This window comes from Cyprinodon tularosa, unplaced genomic scaffold, assembly GCF_016077235.1.
Source record: "Cyprinodon tularosa strain WSP-4 unplaced genomic scaffold, ASM1607723v1 ctg45, whole genome shotgun sequence".
Lineage (NCBI taxonomy): Eukaryota > Metazoa > Chordata > Actinopteri > Cyprinodontiformes > Cyprinodontidae > Cyprinodon > Cyprinodon tularosa.
The window spans coordinates 2,593,407-2,615,212 of record NW_024039174.1 but is presented as its reverse complement, the minus strand read 5'-3'; the positions used below and the strand labels follow the sequence as shown (position 1 = coordinate 2,615,212).

Here is a 21,806-nt window from a genome sequence, read left to right as displayed (position 1 = left end):
AAATGATTTGTTCTTTTCTACAAATATTTATAATGAACTGACTGGATGGCCTGCGATGGACTGGCGACCTGTCCAGGGTGGACCCCGCCTCTCGCCCATTGACTGCTGGAGATAGGCACCAGAACCCCTCGCGACCCCACTCGGGACAAGCGTGTCAGATAATGGATGGATGGATGGATGACTGGATGGCTCCAATTCACTGTGTACTCCCATTAAATATAGTACCATACCCTAGAATTATTTTGTACCTATACCAATACATTTGAAACTTACTGAATCAGTTTATTTCTACTTTCAGGTAAGAATTTCCAGTGTTTATGGAAATAATAGAGAATTTGTATTAAAAAGGCTACGATTCAATTGGGCACTTGAATTTTCAACTACTTTTTAAAAATGTTATATATTGGAAACTTCAGACCCCTTGAATCTTGTAAAATGTGATTGATTAAACTAACTGCTGCTTGGTATTATCTAATGTCTTATTTAAGCACACTTTTATTTCTGCTATTATCTGTCATTATTTATCCTGTATTACAACTGTACTGTACTGTACTGATATATATATATATATATATATATATATATATATATATATATATATATATATATATATATATATATATATATATATCCTAACTTTCCTGTATAATCTGTATATAATTTAATATTTATTTCAAAGGTTCTTACAATTACTCTCTGTATATATATGCCATTTATAAACAATGCATTCAGTTCATCGTCTCTACACATGTAAATAAATATTTATATCCAGTATAGCACTTCTGGATAGATGCAAACTACATTTCGTTGATTTTTAATTGTGACAGTGTAATGACAATAAAGTTGAATTCTGTTCTGCTCTATTATATTCTATTTATATAGCAAGAAGATGATAAATAATAACCTTAAAACATTGGTTATCAATGCAGGTACAAAAGTCTGCATGGCGGGTAAGAAATGGAAATGTTGAGCATGAAACAAAATACTACAAAGGTATGAAAGGTGCAGGGGGCAGAAGGATAAGCATTGGTTTCATCGATTTTAAATAAGATCTCAGCGTACTTTAGTACTATTTTAGTTTGGCCTCACCTCTTTCTTGTGAGCTGTTTACACCATTATATGCTTAGTGATCCACAAAGACCTTTAAAATTATCCACTGATTGACTACATCATCGATTTTCTAGATTCTTCCTCTAAAGCACTTATTAAAACATAAAATGTATTGTTTTGGGGAAGAGAATGAAGACCGGTGCTTTAACCAGTCTGGGTCTTCCTCTTGCAGAGATCTAAACCCCTTGCTTCAAAATGCCCAGAGATGTTCTGGGTTTAGCATGTTAGCAGGGGTCTACAGGGATCCATCCTCAAGGTTTGGCATAGAGACACAGGCAGTCCCATACACACCTTTTATCATGTATGGATCTCTGTATGGGAAAAGGGAACATGGACAGATGGGAAAAAAGATACAAACTGAGAGGAAAGACGTCTGGGAGAGGCATCAAAGTACATGATGGGGTGGGTTTTTTACCAATAAAGATCATCTGCTGGACCAAGTAATCCCAGTTGTGGATAAGTATAAAGTTTTATTCCCCTACTTAGTTCTTTTTACTAATGTTACTACCTGGATACTAATCCAGCATCGCAGTCGTTATACAAGATTTAAAGATTCTCTGCATGCTTTGTCTTCTTTCTTTCTGAGTTTCCTTCTACTTTGATTTAAATCTCTTTGACAGTGCAGAGAAGTTAGAGCTCCACACAGATACTCCATTTTCTGGGATCTGGTGCAAAACTACTTTCTCTTTGATGTATCTTATTCTTGATTCAAAAACAGTCTAACGTCCCCAAGGACATGATTTCTGTTGGCTCCAATCAAAAATAAACACATGGACACACACGCACATTCTTTCATAAGATGCCGTAGGTCATTGTGCTGCGTCAAAATAGTATTAGTTATCATTCACTAAGTTCTGTGCCTTACTATAGGAGCCAACAAACATCACATTTGTACGCTCATTGACTTGCACCCACAGTCAGCCATCAAAGGCTGAACAAAAGAGCCAGGATTAGAAAGCCTTTGTCTCTAAGTTTTATAATGGGCCAATGCTATAAGCCCAGTGTTTGAAAAAGAAAAAATGAAAAGAATCATTTCAAAGCTAATTTTTCCTCTCTCTCTTCTAAACAATTCTCTATTTTTGAAAATCTCTTGTCTCCACATCTCTCATTCATCCTCCGCCTGCCTCGAGGCACATTCCCACATAAACATCCAGAGCCATTTAATGCTCTTCACAGGCACATAAAGAGGAAGCATGTGTCTCAATGGGATGTGATTAAAGATGACATACCCTTGTATAGGTCACTTCTTGGGTTAACAAGCTGATAAGACACCCAATGCTATGCCTGAGCAGGCTAATGCTAGTGTTTCTGTGTGTGTATTATTATTTTTTTTTTATCGAGAAAGCTTACACACTCACAACCGGTGCATACATTAAACTTCTTAAATAAATATTATCCAAAATGTGTTTATTTTGAATTAATCTAATTAAGGCTTTATGCTTCCCTAAGTGAAAAAGAGAAACATTTAGCATAATCTGCAAAGATATCAGGTTAATCTGGTTAATCCTTGGGTAACAATTCCAGATGTTCAATGTTTAATACATGCGTTGCAGTTCAAAACGTTTCACTTCAAAGGTGCTATATTTTCAGTGCATGCCATTAATTTGAGCAACTGCACAACAAATAAAATTATACAAATACCAAACTGGAGCATAGATATTAAATAGGTAATATTTAGATTAGCCTTTTTTTTTATCAATTATCCCACTGGATATTTCAAGCAAAGGGTTCATTTCTTAACATGCAAACTATTTTTTTTACATCATCCTCAGCAAGGTTTTCTTTTTTAGAATCACATGGACATTTATTTCATTGGATAGAGAAGTCCGGTGGTAATGCATCGCTGCAACCAGATGGATCACAGATATAGCAGACAGTTAACTTCAACTCCCCTATTTCCTTTCTTAGTGGAGCAGAGATCAATGCAGCAAAAGTATAGGTTATGCACTGTGAGATGATGTGAAACATCTATAATCTATTGCTGTTGCCATTACTCTTTACCTATGCAGGTCCCCTACGTGTGACTTAAAAATGGGAGTGACAGCACAGATATGATGTGTGGAAACAAAGGGAATTGTGCACAAGACTGAAGCTTGATAGAACCGTACAGCAAATTTACAGTGACAGACAGCTCTATTCTTATAGAAAAAGACAGCAAGAGATGAATCACTTGTCTTGTCTGTTCAAAGGGCAGAAAATGGATCTGTTCTGGAACACTACACTGCAGGTGGGTTGGGTTTGCACCCTTTGGTCCATACCAAGACACCTCATCTCACTAAAGTATCAGCTCAGTAGATAAGCACTAATGATGTAGGCTGTGTCTGAATGTTGAAATTCGTAGAAATGTGACCAATGATGCAAATTAAAACTTTCATGGGCTTAAAGGGTAATATAGTCTATACTTTGGATATGTCGTTTTATTTGAGGTGGAAAGAAAAAGTGAAAAATCATAAAAAAATAACTTTATTCTATGTCGAAAACCTAAAGTGTAAAAACTCCCTGGAAGAAGGGTATAATGGTTTGATTTTTGGGAGAAAAAACACAATAGGAATGGTTTTCCAGATGATGTGTTAAGCTATAGCTGCAGGATATCCTTAACCAGGGATAAAGGTCCTTTTCCTTACTGACAGACTTGGGAAATAGAAAAGTATCTGTTTTGAACATAGACCTGTATTAACCATCGTGTTTGCTTTATTTTGCAGTGGTTCACTGTTAAATTGAATCTTTTAGGCTTGGACAAAATACTGTAATGATAGAATGAGTGATGTCCGTCAGTAGTTTTCATGAACAAGGAATTTGGTTTTGGTGAGTCACCTGTACACACCATAACAGATAAATGTATCGACTGTGTTGTTCACATTTCGGTTTCTTACGTTTTCCAAAGTCAAATTTTCATAGATGCACAAGTTCAGCCTTAATTTCTATTTCCATTAAAGAATGACTTTTCATAAATTTAGAGAAAAACATCTTGAATAAAGTACTCTTTACTCTAATACGACAAAAAATCACATTCAGTTCAATCATTTGCCTTAAACATTCATCTAATTTGTAAGTACTGTCTATTTCTATGTAATTCAATCTCATTTGTTATACAGCTGTTCTGTGAAGCCTCAGAGGTTTGTTAGAGAACATTAAATGCATAACAACCCAGAGCAAAGCTCCAAAATCAAACATTTTGGCTTATATACAAAATACGTGTGGTGGAAAACTAACACTGCATATCAACAAACACTACCGAGCCATCTGTATATCTAGGGGAAGAAATAATCACACAGACAATTATATCTGTACGCGTTCAATGTTCTTTAACTTAAGAAGAATGTCTGCATGTAGTAAATACAATGAAATCTGTTTTTTTAAGAGTCTGTGTTTCTGCTTAAACTATCCAAGTCCAACTATTAGGTCAATTCTATTATGGTTTTGGTTTGGTTTAAGTTTTCTTTTTGGGTTTTCATTGGTTTTATTTCAATTTTGTGTTATTCTAGTTGTTTTTGGTTGTATTTGAGTACTTATTTATTTCTTGTTTACCCTCTGTTTTTATCTTTTGTCAGTCTCCTTCCCTTAGCTCGTCTTCTATCAACACCTGCTCCGAATCTGCTAATGAGCCTAGTCTTTGTTCATTCTCCCATTTATACTTCTCTTCAGTTACTGTTTTCTGATTCCTTGTCATCTTTTTGCCCCACATGTGTGTTTTCCCTTTACATCTCCTGGATTTCTCTATTTTGTTTGTGGACTTTTGCTTCTTTTGCCCTTTGGAACATTATTAAATCAGCACAATCAATCTCTGCATCCTTCCGTCTCTGCTTTTGGGTCTTCAAATTACCTTCCACCTAACCTAACAAATTCATTGTACTAGGACACACCACATTTTTCTACCGATGTGATTTCTACTCCTAAAAACATGGGTGGGCAATCCCACTAAATATGTTTTTCTATGGAATACTGTTTTCTCATAGCTTAAAAGTTCATGAAATCACAGATGAATGTTAAAATCTAATACCATTGAACAATGAATTTAGACAGCAGCACATAGAGATGTAAGGATGCTACAGTTAAAGTGTTTCATATTATCTGTTTTTTTTTTTTAAGAATTAAAACAATATTTAAGTGTGGAGTGTTTGACTTCTTATAGCTCTGCTTCTATTCTTGCTCCTTGGTCTCGCTTAAGTTTTCCAAACCCCAAAATAACTTTATGTCAGTAAAATTAATTAAAAAGTAGAGATAAATAAAGGCAAATAAACATTCAATTTACATGCCAACACCAGACCTGGTCACAAGCAAAACAGTTGAAGATTTATCGCCCTATCATAAAAATAGAACCTCATTAACAACTGACAGAAGGCTAAAAATGATTAAAAGAAATAAAAACATCACATTAAAAATAGATAGGAAACAAATTAATTGACCTAGCTGTTACAAAGCCATTCCTAAATCTTTGTGACTCCAGCAATCCACATTTGAATACATAATCTAAAACAATGAGAACATTTAGCAGTACTGAAAGCTTTATAGAAGTGATTAATCTATATACATTACTCTATGAGGGCCTCTGTGACTCATCTTAGAAGCCACAAAAGAACAAAAATATTTTGTCTTACCATGAGTACCCCTCTCAGTCAAAGGTTTGCTGATTGTCCCAAAGTGGAATGTACAGTATCTGATTATAAAATAAGATTAGTTTACTTAGTCTTTTAATTTGAATATTTAGGCATTTTATGTTTTCCATCTGAAAAAAAAAGAAAATACATAAATATGTTGCCTGGAAGTTAGTAAGGAATCAAAACAGATGCAAAATAAAATCATGTTATAAACCCATATTTATAAAACTGGAGCTCCTCTGAGTAACTCCGCTATTATTGTATTTAAACTTGATGACTTGGGAAGAAAATGCAGAACAAAACTTATAGTCAGGCTGACTTAATTAGTTTTACTTTGTTTTCATCAAAGTAAAACTAATTTGAGCTTGTTTGATGAGCTGTGATAGCTTAGTGGGAAAAACAGCAGATAACACCAGGTAACACCAAAACACCAGCCTGTTCTCTACATCCAGTCTGTTCCTCGGCTTGGTTTGGATGAGTGTCATAGCTAAAGGTGAACTCAAACATTGAAGAAAAACTTAATTTTTGGTTGATAAAAGCTTGTTTAATTTTTCAATTGAGTCCCCTCAAAGCAAAACAGATCTATTCTATTTTACTACCTAAGAAATAAAATATTTTCATGTCCCCCTTGCAATACACGGTCGGACCAGTATGGGTTATAAGTACCCGCGGTTGGGAATCACTGCAATAACTGATGAAACCATGAATTCTGATCTCACAGAGAATCCTGTGAAATACAAAAAGCAAAGAAGTAAAAAGTTCCCTTTGGATTACATCTTGGCCAATGTCCCCTATTTGGGTCTCATCGCCTAAAGGACACTGTTCAAGATGTCTTGTCCGCCATTAAGACACCACTTTGCAACCCAAAGTTGTTCCACCATGTTATTTTTGTTTCAAATTACTCTCTGTAAGAAGATATACTGTAGTTGTTTGTTCTGCTTTCCAATTGCAGTGCCTTGCATATTTTACATACTGGAAACTTGAAGAAATAATGTATTGTTCTGTTTGTTTAAGAGCAGATTTTTTACTTGGTGACAATAAGGTCCTGAACACCAGAAACTGTATTGTAACTGAAATATTTGCCGCATGTGAATAACCCCGCCCCATTTAACCCGGGGTCAAGCTCCATGCACAGCTATCTTCCCCAACCACCTTTTTTTTTTTTTTTACACATATATACATATATATACATATATATACATATATATACATATATATATATATATATATATATATATATATATATATATATATATATATATATATATATATATATATATATATATATACACACATAAAAAGCCTAGGTATACTTATAACATAATCAATATAGCAAGATCTTTAAGTATTTTGCAAATCCAGATGCTGTGATTGCTCTGTTAGAGTCAAATTATTTCTTCTATATATTTTTTGAAGAAAAGAGGCTGCTTGTTTTTTGGGTCTGAACACACTTTCCAAAGCTCACTTTGGAGAGTCCATTTTAATGATAAGCTAGCTACAGCAATCAGTATTAAATCTTTGGTAAGTAGTAGCACTGTTGTACTTAGGTTTTATGAATAGTTCTTAAATTTTTTCATCTTTGTTTAAACCTGTGGAAGTTTGTTATATGTGTACTTGATGTTAGATTTAAATAAATATTTAAGAATAGTAAAGACCAGTTCATTTTTAAACTTCAGTATTCAAAACTTTAAAACTGATGTAATTTCCTTTTCTCTTGATCACTTGCTCTATGTATTTTTGCTTTTAGTTTTAACACCTCTTTAAAGCTGGACAATTTTGCAACATCAAAGAGATTTGAACATATATTTTTTATAATTCTATAAATAAAGTGCTATTGCTATAGCATTAATACTTGTCAAACTTCTAATTTCAATAACAATGACTTATCTTATATTTGGGCATTCTTTTTAGTCAGATGCAAGTATGTTTACAGAAAAGTTTGGTGTTTTGCAATAATTTGCTCTTAAAATAAAGATGAAAAAGAGTAAAAAAATTAAAGTCAGGAGCTGAAATTAAAACTAGCCATCCACATGATCACAGCCAACACCAGATGGATTAGGAAATCCCACAAACAAACAATGAAGACACGCATATGACTAAATGAACCAACCAGCTGATAAATCAATGAAATGATGAATGGAAGATGAAAAGGAGAGAATGAGGAATATTTACTCGCCGAAAAACAAAGACAATGCATTATTTTTGCAAACTGTACACATAGCAAATAAAACACCAATTGTTTGTATGCTAAAATAGAGAACGCAGCCTATTTATTTCAAATTTTAGCATCGAACTTGGATCTGATTTCTAATCCAGTTCCTTTTAAAATATCACACTTCAATAAACTTCTAAATGGGTGACAGTACATATATGGAATGTTGTCATGCTACCATTAACATTGGATCAAATATCGGTGCCATATAGAAAAATGATGGAGCCATTCAGTGAATGAGACAAAGGGAAGATAGACAAAATGTACATATGTAAGAATAAATAGTTGGATTACTTTGTCATTCTTTGCTCGGCTTGATTTTGATTCCACACAAGGAATTCAGGGTCGTACCTATCGAGGGGGGACAGGCAGAGAGAAACAAGAGAGTTGTAGACGTTCCGTGTCTTGCAAAAAGTTATTCAATAATTTTCAAAAATAATTAGGATTAGTAAATAGAAATCAAGACGCAATCGCTAGACTCATCTTTCTCTCTCAACATTTGGTTATCAGGCAATGGTGGAGAAGGACTGGGTGGAAGGCATGCATGCTGGCAGGGTGGGTGGAAGGAAGATGGTGAATATGACAGGCAAAGAAAGGCTCTTAGAGAAATCTTAGCTCCATGTTCTCCACTTCTCTATTAACTTATCATGTGATTAATGGTCTGAAATGACCCTCTTTCACATTTAATGGATGACTGTTTTCTTCAAATTAAAGCGATCAATAATCTAAGGAATGGTAGATATATTAGAGCTGCTATGTTACGAGTTTATTTTCTGTACACTAGTGTACATTAATTACATACATTAAAAATGATATATGAATAAAAATGTACTCTTAAGAAATATGGGGTGGCTACTTTTTAATGTTTATTATAAATATTATCTATATAGAAAAGTGAGTTCCTGACATATAGTTTTTGTAAGAATGTGTTTTATTTATTTATTTATTTTCAGGCAGATTGGGAAATAATGAGATAAAAGCTATGTTGACATCTTGGCCAAGCTTCAAAAACTGGTACTTCTGAGCCGTACTCGTCTTTTTGTCAAAAAAACAAAAATCCCACATAGCAAGGATAGATTATAGTCCTTGCAGTCTTCTAGACTGCTAAATTATTTTCAATGATATTAAATATACAATTCTAAGATCATTTTAGAGAGTTTTAGTTCAATTTAGTTCAATAAAATCCTGTAATTAATTCCGGATGAACTGTCAGATTAAATTCATTAAGACGATTATCTTATGAACGTTGTTGATTTTATTGGAAAACATTTTAAACAATGGCACTATGTGATTGACAATAGACACAACTAAAATCATAGTCTTTGTAACTGGCTTTCAATATGAAATTAGATGAAATACAATTTTATTAATCATGGATATTCTTTTAGAGAGATTTTTAACAATAATAACAATGTGAGGCATATTAAACAATCACTTGAAGATAAAATTCCCAGCCTCGATCTGAATAACTCAAATCGGTGAGGACACTTAACCGAGTGTGGAACTGCATTCCAGTCATCATAAGTGATATCTGAACTGTGCTGACAGTTAGGAAGCAGAAAGGACCAGGAAGCAGAATGATTTCTAGTGCCAATGCAGTTAGCAAAGAGACTTTCTGACTTCCCTAGACACTGTTATGAGCTATACAGTTGCCCACAATCCTTTGCACGACAGGAGTTATAGGCACAAAAAATCTCACAGAGTAACAAAAATACATTACTTTGTGATAAGTACGCTGTGTGACACATGCTAATGCACACACCTTCATGTGTTTTGGGTTTTATAATGGAGAGGTTTAGCCGTTCGCTAAATTTCTGTAACTTTTAGCCCCAATTTGAACAGCGTAATTTATGTGTGTCCACCACATAAGGACTTGCGTAAGACTAAAAGCTGCCTGGATTCACAACCACAGTGCAGAGCTCCTTTTCTAACCTGGAGAGTGTTTTGTTATTTTTTAAAGGGAGAGGGATACAGGTAGGAGATACAATTTGGACCCTTGTCCAATTCCAAATGAAAGTTATTGAAATATTTTACAACAAGAGCTGTCTACAGTTTAAATGTGCTCCTTTCTTTGTGGCTTGGGATCAAATTTAATGACGTGTTTCAGCCGCTTTCTGTGCAAAAGGTGCTGGCCTATGTTGCACGACAGACACTTAGAGGGCTGCACCCAGCCAGAACTAACTCTGTTGTACTATTGATGTCATTGTTCAGGGTAAAAAACAATTGGAGTTTTGGAGAGCCCGAGATTTGTCAGATTAACACAACAACATGCAAAATCTATACATCTTTTTTATGCTTTTCACGCAAAACTACGCTATACTTGCTCAAAGCTACCATACCAGACTGGGAAACCCTACTGCTCAGCTTGCTAGTGCAGACTATGTCACTATTTAATATATCACTGCAAGTTAAAAATCAACACAGGCTTGATTCAGAAATACTGAGTAGAAATAATTTGAATTTGACTGAATTTAGGATAAATCATGAGTAACTGTTTTCAAAATTGTCTTCAGACAAACTTTGTTGTGTACGGATAGAAAATACATAAATTCAGTTGAAATAAATGTAGCAAAACTGATGGGATTTGTTGAAAAATAGATATAGATCAAATGTCTTAAATGTTATGTTAGATCACATAATTGTTGTATAAGTACAGTCATATAGGGACAATCCCTGAAATAGTGGAGCTGTATATGGCTGGCACAGATTCTGGATGTGCATGTTGTAAACATGAAGCAAAATGCTATGAACTGCAAGTCCATTTGATCAATGTAGCGGGGCTGATGTGTTGTGAGTACAAAACAATGATGCCAGAGCAAAACAGTGAGCAAACAGACAAGGTGGGTGCAATATGCAAAGAGAAAAAATCACTTTAACGGTGGGTGAAGAAAAGAGCAATGAAAACAGCAGGAACAGGAGCCGCCTGCTCTAAGTTGTTCGCTTGTGATACACATTTTTAGGGTCATTCTCATTAAGTAATTAACAGTGTGAAACGCAAAGCTGAAATGTCACATTGAGATACTTGAACTTCATTCAGACTCTTTATATTGTTAAAATCAGTCATAAGTTAGAAAAAAAGAACTAGCAGAAAGAAATTCTGTCACATTAGGAATATCGTTTTAAAGACAGAAGAAGCAGCCTTCAAACAGCTATTAAGCTGTCTTTGTTTGAATCTCTCTTGACGGGTCCTATTTATCTCAAAGTGTCTCCATCTTGCTTCCACACTTGCATGCAGAGCACTGTTCCTCTTAAAGCACACTTTACGCAGGCTTTCCACGTCAAACGTTTCTCCCAGCTGCATCAAATGTAACTGATTGCTGCTGACAGAGACGAATTTCACTCCTAACACTGAGGGTAAACTTTAAAACAGGACCTAGGAGTGTGTGCAGGCATTCGAACAGTTGTGTGAAAGAGCTTCAAGACCAGTTAAACCAGAGGGGACAGTGAAAGATGTGGCATGATGTGCGCCTCATACTAAAGCCCAGATTCAGCCAACCTTTTTGTCTACCAAACTGTCAAACACTGACAGTTAATTATCTGTTGCTACAGACTGTTGAAGCAACACTTATCTTTGGCACCCATTTGTTGTTCACTACTAAATTCTGTCAGTATCAATATTTCCTCTCAGTAAGGAGTAATACTTGGAGAAAAAAAAGATTCTTTGGTGAATCTGGCCCTCAGTACATTTTGTGAAAGTGAAGAGGAAGCAGAGCAAAGGGCCTCATCAACAAGCCAGAGCACAGATGTCTTGCTTTTTCCTCACCTTGGGTCCTTTTGGATGCTGTCCACAGATGGAGACCTGCCAAGAGCAGCTTCAGGGGGGAGTGCCGGGCCTGACTTGCTGTAAGGGGACTCGGTGGATGGACAGAACTGTAGAGTGCGATACGGATTGGCGTAATCGGCCGCCCCACCTCCTGTAGCGAAACTGCCTCTCTGGAAGGTGCCTGCAGCGCTCTGGCTTCCAGTTCGCTGCAAGGGGATTGGGTCAACACCAGGGGAGGACGGGGCTAGAGTGGGAAGAGGAGCGTAAGGATAAAACAGATAGTTGAGGACCTCTTGGTACAACTGGTTCACCACTGGGGTTTAGGAAGCAGGGTTTGATTCGGCAGGGTGAGTGAAGGTAAAATTAAGCACAGGAAAGAAAAACCCCAACCGGAGGATCCGTGTGTGGGAGCAGGAGCAGTAGAAAGCAACAACACCGGAAGGGAAAATAAAACAGAAGCAAATGTCATGAAGCAAAGTTCAGGGGAGCAAGTGGAACAATATAAGGTAAAATTATTTAATTAAACAAAAAAATCACATAAAATCCATCTGAAACTTAAAAATTAAAGCCTATTTAGCCAATTTTTGTTCTACTTCTGGCCCACTGGAAAGGACATAGTGGTCCAGTCTGCTAAAAGCAAAACATTTGGTTGCTGCATTTGTAAATGGTGATACATTTATACATACTTTAAAATGAAATCTACTTCAAAAGTACTACATAAAAGATAAGCTACAGTAAAATAACCTGATATAAAACAAAAAAATCTGATTAGAAACATGTTTCAACAAGCAGTGTAGTGGTTTTGGTTATATATTGACATCAATAGTTGTATTTAAATTAAGTGATGTTTGTCCTTATTGTTCTTTGCAATATAGTCAAGTCAAATTGGATGGAGAATAAAAATACTTTCTTCTGAACTGCTGTATTTGAAGCTGTTTGTATATGTGGATGTTGCCACTGACCTAATCCTGTCTCCAAGTCTCAGGTCCTTAGCAACCACTAAAGGATGTTCTTCCAAAATCCCCCTATATTCAACTCCATCTATCTTCCCATCTAGTGTGAAAGGCTTTCCAGTCTTGGTGAAAAGGGTTATGCATTTTTAGTTGTAGCTACACATAGTTTTATCTGCACATAACCACACATACTTCAAATAATTGAAATAATAAATGCTGTGATCTACACAGACCAGCAAGCTGCTTTGATTCTCGCTATTTAAGTGAGTAAACAGTGTGTGCTACTAACAGTCTGAGTGTGGTTCCAAAGGAAAGATCAAGGTTTTTGCCCTGGATCTGGAAATTTATTGAAAAGAATTATTAAACAAAATAATAACAATCATTATAACAATGATGAGGAATTTTTATAGTGTACTCCAATTAAAGTACTACAAAAAACTCTAAAAAACATATTAACGTTGGCCCCCCTTTTGATCAATGGGGTGATGATTGTTCCCTGGTGATGTTAACATTAATTTTAATTAATGTTAATTCTTTTTAGACATGTGAGAGTATTTAGGGTAAATACTTTTTTTGAATGCTTGCTTTCGTGTGACGTCACATGGCAGATGAAAGGCATAAAGCAAAGTAGCTATGGACATGCAAAACTTGTAACGGCTACTCCACTATTTCATCACTGAGTGCCAAAGGCTTTAGTTAATCGTGGAGGATAAGGTAAAAAAGCTCAATGCTGGAAAAAGTGGATTTGAAATCTGCGATTGGGCAGAGCAGTCTGCTGGTGCCTCATGTCTGCAACATCCATCATCAGTATTATCTCTGCAACTTTCTTTGTTCGTATTGTTATTATTAAGGTGTAGTACTTAGGAATTATTTTAAAGCAAATGTGAGTCTAATACAGACTGCGTTGAAAGTTTTAGGCTGCCCAGGCTCTTTTGGTATCATTAGGTAGATAGGCTGGGCTCCAACGGTTAATCTTCTCCTATTATGTAAATGTATGAACTAACAGGGATGATAATTATCACAGGCTTTGTGGGGCTAAGATTCTGGACCTACCTGCTGACAAAAAAAGTTATAGTCCTCCAGATCTATAGATGTCCATCTGCTGTAGCAGGATGGATAACCTAATAGTTTGAAATGTCTTTGGTCCATGATTGTTGGCAAATTATTCTGGCAAATTATTGTTTGGTAGAAAACCATTATTTTTATGAAATATGGTTCAAATCCAACATATTTCTTTTTTAAATATTTCATTTGAAACTGAATCCAAATCCCTACAATACTGGCTCACTGCAACTGCTATTTTGCTTAATACTCTCCATCTGTTATCGCATACCATCAAAACCATGTGCCTGAAACCCACCTATTGCATATAGTAAAGGTTGTCTGCAGTCCCAATGCATTAATTTGTGTCAGCATGTTCATATATCTTTATTCCCCTGACTGATATTCACAGAGTCTCCCTCATTCCTTTATCGTATAATCAGTATGTCCTTTGGAGCTACAGCAACCACAGAAATGTTGCATATGAGTTTGCACCTGATTTTCAAAGGTGCTATATTGACAGAAAATCTGCCCCTACCCAGTAAAAACTCCATCCAGCTTTTTAAGCATTTTGCTCATATGAATATGATTTGCATATCCATAAAGGCCCACATGCAAAAAATGTAGCATTCTGTTCTGCTTGTTTTAGACATGCAAAATAATTTTCACCCGCTTTACTGATCAGCTTTTTTAAAGTATGTACCGACAAGTTTGCATGTGTTTTAATATGACCAAGATAAGGCACGTTTGTTTTTAAGCAAGGTCACACATTTCAGTTTTGGACTCATCAGACTAGGACACAGCCTTCCAGTGGTTCCCCTTCATGGCCTGCAGCTAACTTTAAAGAGGGCTTCTAGTAGTTTTCTTCTTGCCGGTCTTCTTTAAAGGTTGTACTTTTGGAGCTGACTTGTGTAATTTTTCCACCTGACTTGTGGATTAAAATGTAAAGAAGTTAGGATTAGAAATAAGTTTTTTTTAAGGCAGTAAAATGTTCTTAAAGACAGTCTAGTGCACTTTAGGGCATGGTGGGATTATCCAGGCTAGAGTAATTCACAAAGTATTGCTTCAAGAGGTCTGCAATCTGACTGAGTGGTAAGACAGGCTAGTGCACCCTAAAGATAAAACCCCCAGACCAAATATGAGCGGAGTGGTATATGCTGTTCAGTGCAGCGAGGAATGCTCTGATCTTTATATTGGCGAAACAAAACAACCTCTCCACAGACGCATGGCCCAACACAGAAGAGCGGCTGCCTCTGGACAAGACTCCGCAGTACACCTACACCTTATGGACAAAGGACATTCTTTTGAGGACCAGAATGTCCATATTCTGGATAAAGAAAATAGGTGGTTTGAGAGGGGCGTGAAGGAAGCCATCTATGTTAAGAGAGAAAAACCAACTTTAAACAGAGGTGGTGGACTCAGATTCCAGCTTCCAAAAACATACAATTCAATCATAGACATGATCCCTTCCAGATATCACCAAACCCCCCACCCCATCACAGAGGAACGAGGGACCCACCCGCCCCAGCCGGTGAACAATACCTCCTTAACGACCAACCCTTAACAATCATAGACAGGTTTCAGGTATTACAGGAGACAATCCCCCCCTTAATGACAATCCCCCCTTTAATGACCGACCCCTAGAATCATAGACAGGTTCAGATATTACAGGCTAACGATGGAACTAACGACCCATTCATCGGTTACCATTGCATGTTTCCAAGCGATACAAGGCGTTGTCTATATAAGACTCAAACTCACTGCGGATCCAGACATTTGAATTGAGAAAGCTTCCTGGAGAGGTGGCGAAACGTCTTCAAATCTTGAAAACCAAGTCCAGTGGATACTTTTTGAATTTTTACGGAATGACTTAAAGACAGTCCTGTTTTTTTCAGAAAAAAAAGTCTTTATCCAGTAATGAAAGGCTAATTAGCAGCCTTTATAGAGCTAAATCTACTTAAGCTTCAATTGTATTGGAAAAGTTTTACTGACAAAAACTTAGGAAACATATTATTACCAAACTTAATGCAGGTTAAGTATAACATACCAAAGCCATATATAGACTCACATTCATTTAATCATTCTTTTTCATAAAAAAAAAAAATTGGTTAAATAAGTGTTTCACTTATATTTTCATAAATTTTCTTGGCTGAGGTGCTAGGCTAAGACTAGCTACAGTAGCTGACATACTAAATAACCCTTGTGTTTTACTCAATATTATTTCTCCATAGTTGATTACCGTAATAATATTAATATCACTTTTGAAGAACATACAGAGGAGGTTTCTACAATATTTTACCACTCAGTCAGATTGCAGACCTCTTGAAGCAATACTTTGTGAATTACTCTAGCCTGGATAATCCCACCATGCCCTAAAGTGCTGAGATTGCTGAGGATTTTTTTTCTTATACCTTTCACTCAGAAAACAAAGGATCACTAAAAGACAATTCAGGAAAATATAGCTATTGTGGACACACTGACTTTCTTTTTGGTTTTCTTTTGTGTTGGTAACAAAAAATCCCCCTGTGATGTTCAGCCTGGTCATTTCCAACTAAGTAACCTCACTGAAGGTCACTCATGAATGCAGAACAGGAAATGGTATGATTTAATTTTTTAATGTTTGATATGTTTCCTTTTGAAGAAAAACAACTAATTATTCACATTTGTATAAATGGAATGTCTGAAAAAACCTATTCTATAAAATGTGTGATGTGGAGCATGCTCAGTTTATAAATTTTTTTTCTGGTATACTTTTATTTTGTTGTAGCGTTCACCAATGAGGCGTCCAAATCTATGGCACCGCTTTAGCAATGTTTTAGTGCACGGTTGATTTATGTTGATTGCATTGAGCCCAAACTAACGCCCTAGGGATTAATTGAGATTAATTTTCATCTTTGAAACTAATTCGCTAACAGACTGTGACTGGAAGACAAATTGCCAGAGAGACCCCAATTGGATTTGCTTACCCGGTCCTGTTAAAAGCAATACATGATTGGATGGAAAAAGAGAGTCTCCGATGTATATTATCTGTTAGTGCAACATAACATCATCAGACAGCTGCTTGACAGAAACCAAACCGTGCCTGTTTCTTCTTCTTTTTTGCTTTGTCTGTTTGATCCATCACTGTATTCTACGTATCACATGGTGACATCTTTTACAGGATGGTGTCAAAATAAAATGCTTCAGTGAATAAGAACACACCATAGGTATTTATCTCTGTTCTTTCCTGCCACCCTTACGGCCTGTGCATTCTTTAGCAAACCCGTTGAATTTCCCATTATGCATTGTTTTATTTTACCTGAGGGGACTCTCTGGATATTTTATAAAATGAAACTAATGCCTGGTAAGTTATTAACAATTTAAGGCTTTATGTATTCCAGTCATTTAGGGTAACAGCTGCAATAACTTGGTTCAGCTTTGTTTAATTTAGGTCTTTTAATAAGACCCAATGGAAAGCATTGCTTAAAGTTGCCTATGAAAACACGCTAACTCTTTTATGAAACATTAAATCACTGTCTTGTTAGATTTAATTAGACAACATACAAGTCAAATATAATTTCCTTCTTATAAAACATATAAGGACACACTGTTAACATAGAGGCTTAAAAGCATCACGATGTCATATCTGCTGAAAAAGTTGAACAGATATGAATATCTTTGCAAGGAAGCATAGTAGTCTTTCGAACCATTTGGAGAATCTGCATTTGGCTCAGTTTAAGTTTTTTTTGGGGTCATCCTCAGTGCTACAACTTCCCTCAGCTCATGCTAGTTTCTATGAGCACTGCTGTTAAAAAAAAGGAGGTTGGATGAAAGGCAGTGAAGGAATGGGGGCATTTTATTAAAAATCTTTTTCCTCAACACATCTGAGTCTGGGATGCTCAGAAATCCTTAATATACCCTAAATCTAAATCAAGATGAAAATCAATAAGCAATTTCCCAAGAAAAACATGTGGCAGAATAATACTGAAAGAAGATGAGAATTCTAAAAACAGAAATAGAGCATAAGGGTTAAGGCATGTTTTTGTTTATACAAAGAGATGAGAAAAGGGCTTCCTGTATACCTATTTTACCTCAATATGAAAATTGTTATAACATTTTTAAAAATGAAGCAAACAGGAAGGTTTATTGATTTTAAGGAAACCATGGCGTCAAAAATGTAATCTTTAAAGATAAAGGAACAATCAAAATGCTTTCCTGTATTCTATGCATTGTCATGGTTTTGGTTCTGTTTAAGTTTTCTTTTTTGAATTGCCATTGGTTTTGTTTCAATTTTATGTCATTCTAGATGTTTTTTTGGTTGTATTTCAGGTATGTATCTCTTGTTTACCCTTTGTTGACCCCTTTTTGCCAGTCTCCTTCCCCTAGCTCCTTTCTAGATTCTTCTGTTCACCACTGCTCCCAGTCAGTTGATTACTCCAGTCTTTGTTCTGTTTGGATTTATGTTCCTGCTCTTCAGTTACTGTTTGCTGATTCCTCCTCATGTGTGTTTTCCTTGACATCTTCTGTTTAATTAGTTTTGCTGGATATTGTTATTGTTGGATTTTTGCATCAGTTGCCACCATTTGGATCAAATCTGAAAGAAACCACCTTAGGTTCAGTCTCTGCATTTAGGTCCTCTAAAAACCCCCAGACAACCTGACACGCTTAAGTTGTCAATTAGATGTGGTTGTCTCACCAAGTACTGTATATTGGCATTTAATAGAAAAAAAATTTCTGTGTGGCTAAGCATGATGCAACCTTCAATATTTGGATAAAAGCTTTGAAAGGGAAAAATGTTACTTTTGCCACAGCCTCATCTAAATCACAGCCTGACATTGTGAGGTTTATTCATTTGTGTTCTGTGTAGGTCTGACTGACACATGCATTCAAATAAAAATAAGTCAAATTATTAAATTAAATATATTGCTTTTTCCGCTTGGCCTTTTCAGGTCGTAAGGATGCAGTGATTGATTTTCTTTACTGTAGACAGAGTGTCTGCATATCATAGCATGAACTTAGGTAATGTAATTATTTGAGGTGCGCAGCTGCGGTTATGCACTGCTGGGACAGAAGTTTAGACTGGTTGGTTGCCCAACTTTTTAAAAAAGCATCAATATTCATGCTTTATGGTTCGGCTTTATTTGTGCGCACCGAGTCATGCACCAAGTCAAAACAACTAAATTATTCTTACACTCCTTGATGAGTACAACTAAAACTACTAGAACTACGGCAGAAAATTGGATAATACTTTAGGATTATTTATCAGAAGGCTTCTAACGTATTAAAAATAACATTTTAGATAGTTTTTCGTTCCTATAAATGGTCCTTACAGCTAAATGCCCATTCGGACATGCATAGAGTTTTTATGTAGGATGGATTTGACCAGTGAACAGCCAATTAGAGACTGAAAAAAACAAACAAAGAAAAACCAAATAATTGCTCCACCTAACCTAACCTACCTCCACACCTCTCAGTGTGGAGGATGTTCCTGAAGGAAGAATACTGACCACTATTTTCGCTGGTCATGACCATATGTGTTTAGAAGCCGTCATAGTACAGTAAAATGTATTCTTTAACGAGGGGGGGGGGGGGTGATTAGTTAATGATTAGTTGATAAAGCTAATTGTTAATGTAAGATGTTTAAATCTCAAATCATGAAAGTACTGTAAGACCAATAGTCATAATAGAAAGTACCAATTGGTTACTGGTACCAATAGTACCAGTAACCAATAAATCCAACATCACCAGCGTTCTTTGTTTTTACTCCACATTTTAACAAACCCAAACTAGAACCACAAAGGTTATAGAATAACTATCTTAAACTAAGTTCTATTGTTTAATATGTGATAAGCTCCTTGTCTAAAATTTTGATTTGCCATTCATTAATTTTAATTTGGCAACTAAATCATTTAAAAACTGTTGACATGCCAGTTTTGTGTCTCATGTTAATGCATTTCTGTTTACCTCTGGCTCCATTCCCTGTATACTGTGTGGATTTTCTGCTTAGCCTCCATGTGTCAAGCCTCCTGTTTGTTTTCCCCCTCCTGTCTTGTGGGATTTTGTTATATAGACTCAGTGCTTGTAGACATCCCTCTATGCCCAAAACACACAACCTCTGTCAGTATATGTCCGCTCACCTTGTCCTCTAAGGTTGGGTTTGGTGTAGACTCTGTCCTCATAGATAGGATCAATGTGGTGCTCAGGAGACTGAAGGGGCCGCAGTTCAGAGCCCAGGTGACTGTGCTGGCTGCTGTATGAACCCCTGGAGCCTGGAAGATATGAAATAACTGTCATTAGACAAACTTTATCTGATGTGTAGAAATATCTTTGATGAATATTAATAAACAGCTTTATGTTGTATTGAAAGACAATTAGATATGCTTTCACGTTAAATAAGTGAAAAAAGTCTTTTTTAGGGATAATTATATGCAACAAATACAAAAAGCAGCTATATAAATGTAATAAAAGCCAAATGCACACAAAAAACATAAAATGCCAGAAACATGTTTAAGCTCTCCTAGTTAAGACATGTACAGATGCTTGAATTACAATTTATTTTATATTTTAAGCTCATTCTTATACTTAAATTTTAAAATTTAAAAGTAACAAAGTCCAGTCTATTCAGTGGAGATAATCCCATATTTTCTTTTGAAATCTCCAGGATTCTGTAGGATCCAATAATCTCCCTGGGCATTATTTAAGCCTTAACATATTGGCCCATTAGTTTAGCCTGTGACCACCAGAGTTGGGTAGAACTTGTATTTATCTTCTACGGAGCCCCTCTGATGACATGGTCAAAAAAAATTTTTAATTGTGGCCACGAAATAGTATTTCGTGCGCACGAAGTAGTATTTCGTGGCCACGCAATAAGTTTAACGTGCGCACGAAATACTTATTAATAATATTAATATCATTCCTGGACAACTGGGTAAGCATATGGAGCGCGCCTTCTCTAAGGTCTAAGGCGCGCTCGATTTGCTTACCCAGTCGGTCTCCGCCAGTCACGTGACATTTGTTGCTAAGACGCCATTTTAGGTGGAAAAGGCGTAGTGTAAACAACCGCAGCATAGCTAAACGAAGGACTAAAGGCCCGTTTACATAGCAGCCTGTCCAAGATAAGTCATTACAGTTAACATAAGCCTGAAAACAGGGGCGGATTTATTGATATTATTAATAAGTATTTCGTGTGCACGTTAAACTTATTGCCTGGCCACGTTTCGTGGCCACAGTTAAAAAATGTTTTTGACCATGTCATCAGAGGGGCTCTGTAATCTTCCCTTTTTACATGAGAAATATATTTCCAAAGGAGATGTAAGGCAATTTTCCCAAGCTGGCTTTTAAAGCACTGCAGCAAAGAATATCATCCTGTTGTCACAATGTCTTTAACAACAGTTGGACAACACTGACTTTTGGCAGCACTATCAGAAAACAAAAACATGTATTTTCAAATGTATTTGTGCAACACAGGGGATGATCTGTGTTGCTGTGTTTTTTTGTTTGTTTGTTTGTTTTTTTTTACCTCAAAAAGCCCCAATAACCTTTTTAGAGATTGTGGTACTAAAATCCAGAGAATATAAATGAAAAATATGGTTGATTTTGGAGCAAAACTGCTAATTGGATATTCAGTCTTTCCTTAGCATATTCAACAAACAACAAAATATCCCAGAAAATGGTTTACCAAAAAAAAAAAAAAGCTTAAAACCCACTTTTTTAAATCAGCATTTAATTCTGACTAGGATAATGCTGTCTCTTAGATGTCCTCTTTCCGTGTGCTCCTTTCTATGCACCTCTGGAAGGCTTTTAATGTCCTGCAGCGCTGCACCACTACAGCACTTTTAATTGTATCTGTATGTTTTATATGTGTTATGTATTGTTTTATGGCTTTGTTGTAAAGCACTTTGGGTACCATTTGGATATTGTAAAGGGCTATACAAATAAATTTGATTGATTGATTGACCAGACCAAAATCTTATAGAAAACAAATTTGCAGAACAATGGAGATTGCCTTACTGTACACACCTGAATGAAATGGCTTGACTTTTTCTTGAGCATAAAGTCAAGCTCTACAGTGCTCTGATAATTCGCTAATGATTTAGTCAGATAGGTTGATCCAGAGATGCATCTAAAAGTTGAAAGATTCTGCCCCTCAA

General features: G+C 36.0%; 1 protein-coding gene across 15 annotated transcripts in view; it reads right to left on the bottom strand.

Annotated features, from left to right (window-relative positions):
* Positions 1-21,806, bottom strand: part of ctnnd2b (catenin (cadherin-associated protein), delta 2b) — a 209,394-nt gene that overhangs the window by 51,430 nt on the left and 136,158 nt on the right. For 6 of the 15 annotated variants that reach the window (XM_038300408.1, XM_038300411.1, XM_038300407.1 and 3 more), the window contains 3 exons: positions 19,794-19,925; positions 11,684-11,996; positions 8,215-8,271 (listed from right to left, as the gene is read on the bottom strand). In XM_038300408.1, the coding sequence (XP_038156336.1) occupies positions 8,215-8,271; positions 11,684-11,996; positions 19,794-19,925 (502 nt within the window). The remainder of the gene's footprint in view (positions 1-8,214; positions 8,272-11,683; positions 11,997-19,793; positions 19,926-21,806) is intronic. The other 9 variants (XM_038300417.1, XM_038300419.1, XM_038300420.1 and 6 more) reach the window with 2 other exon arrangements.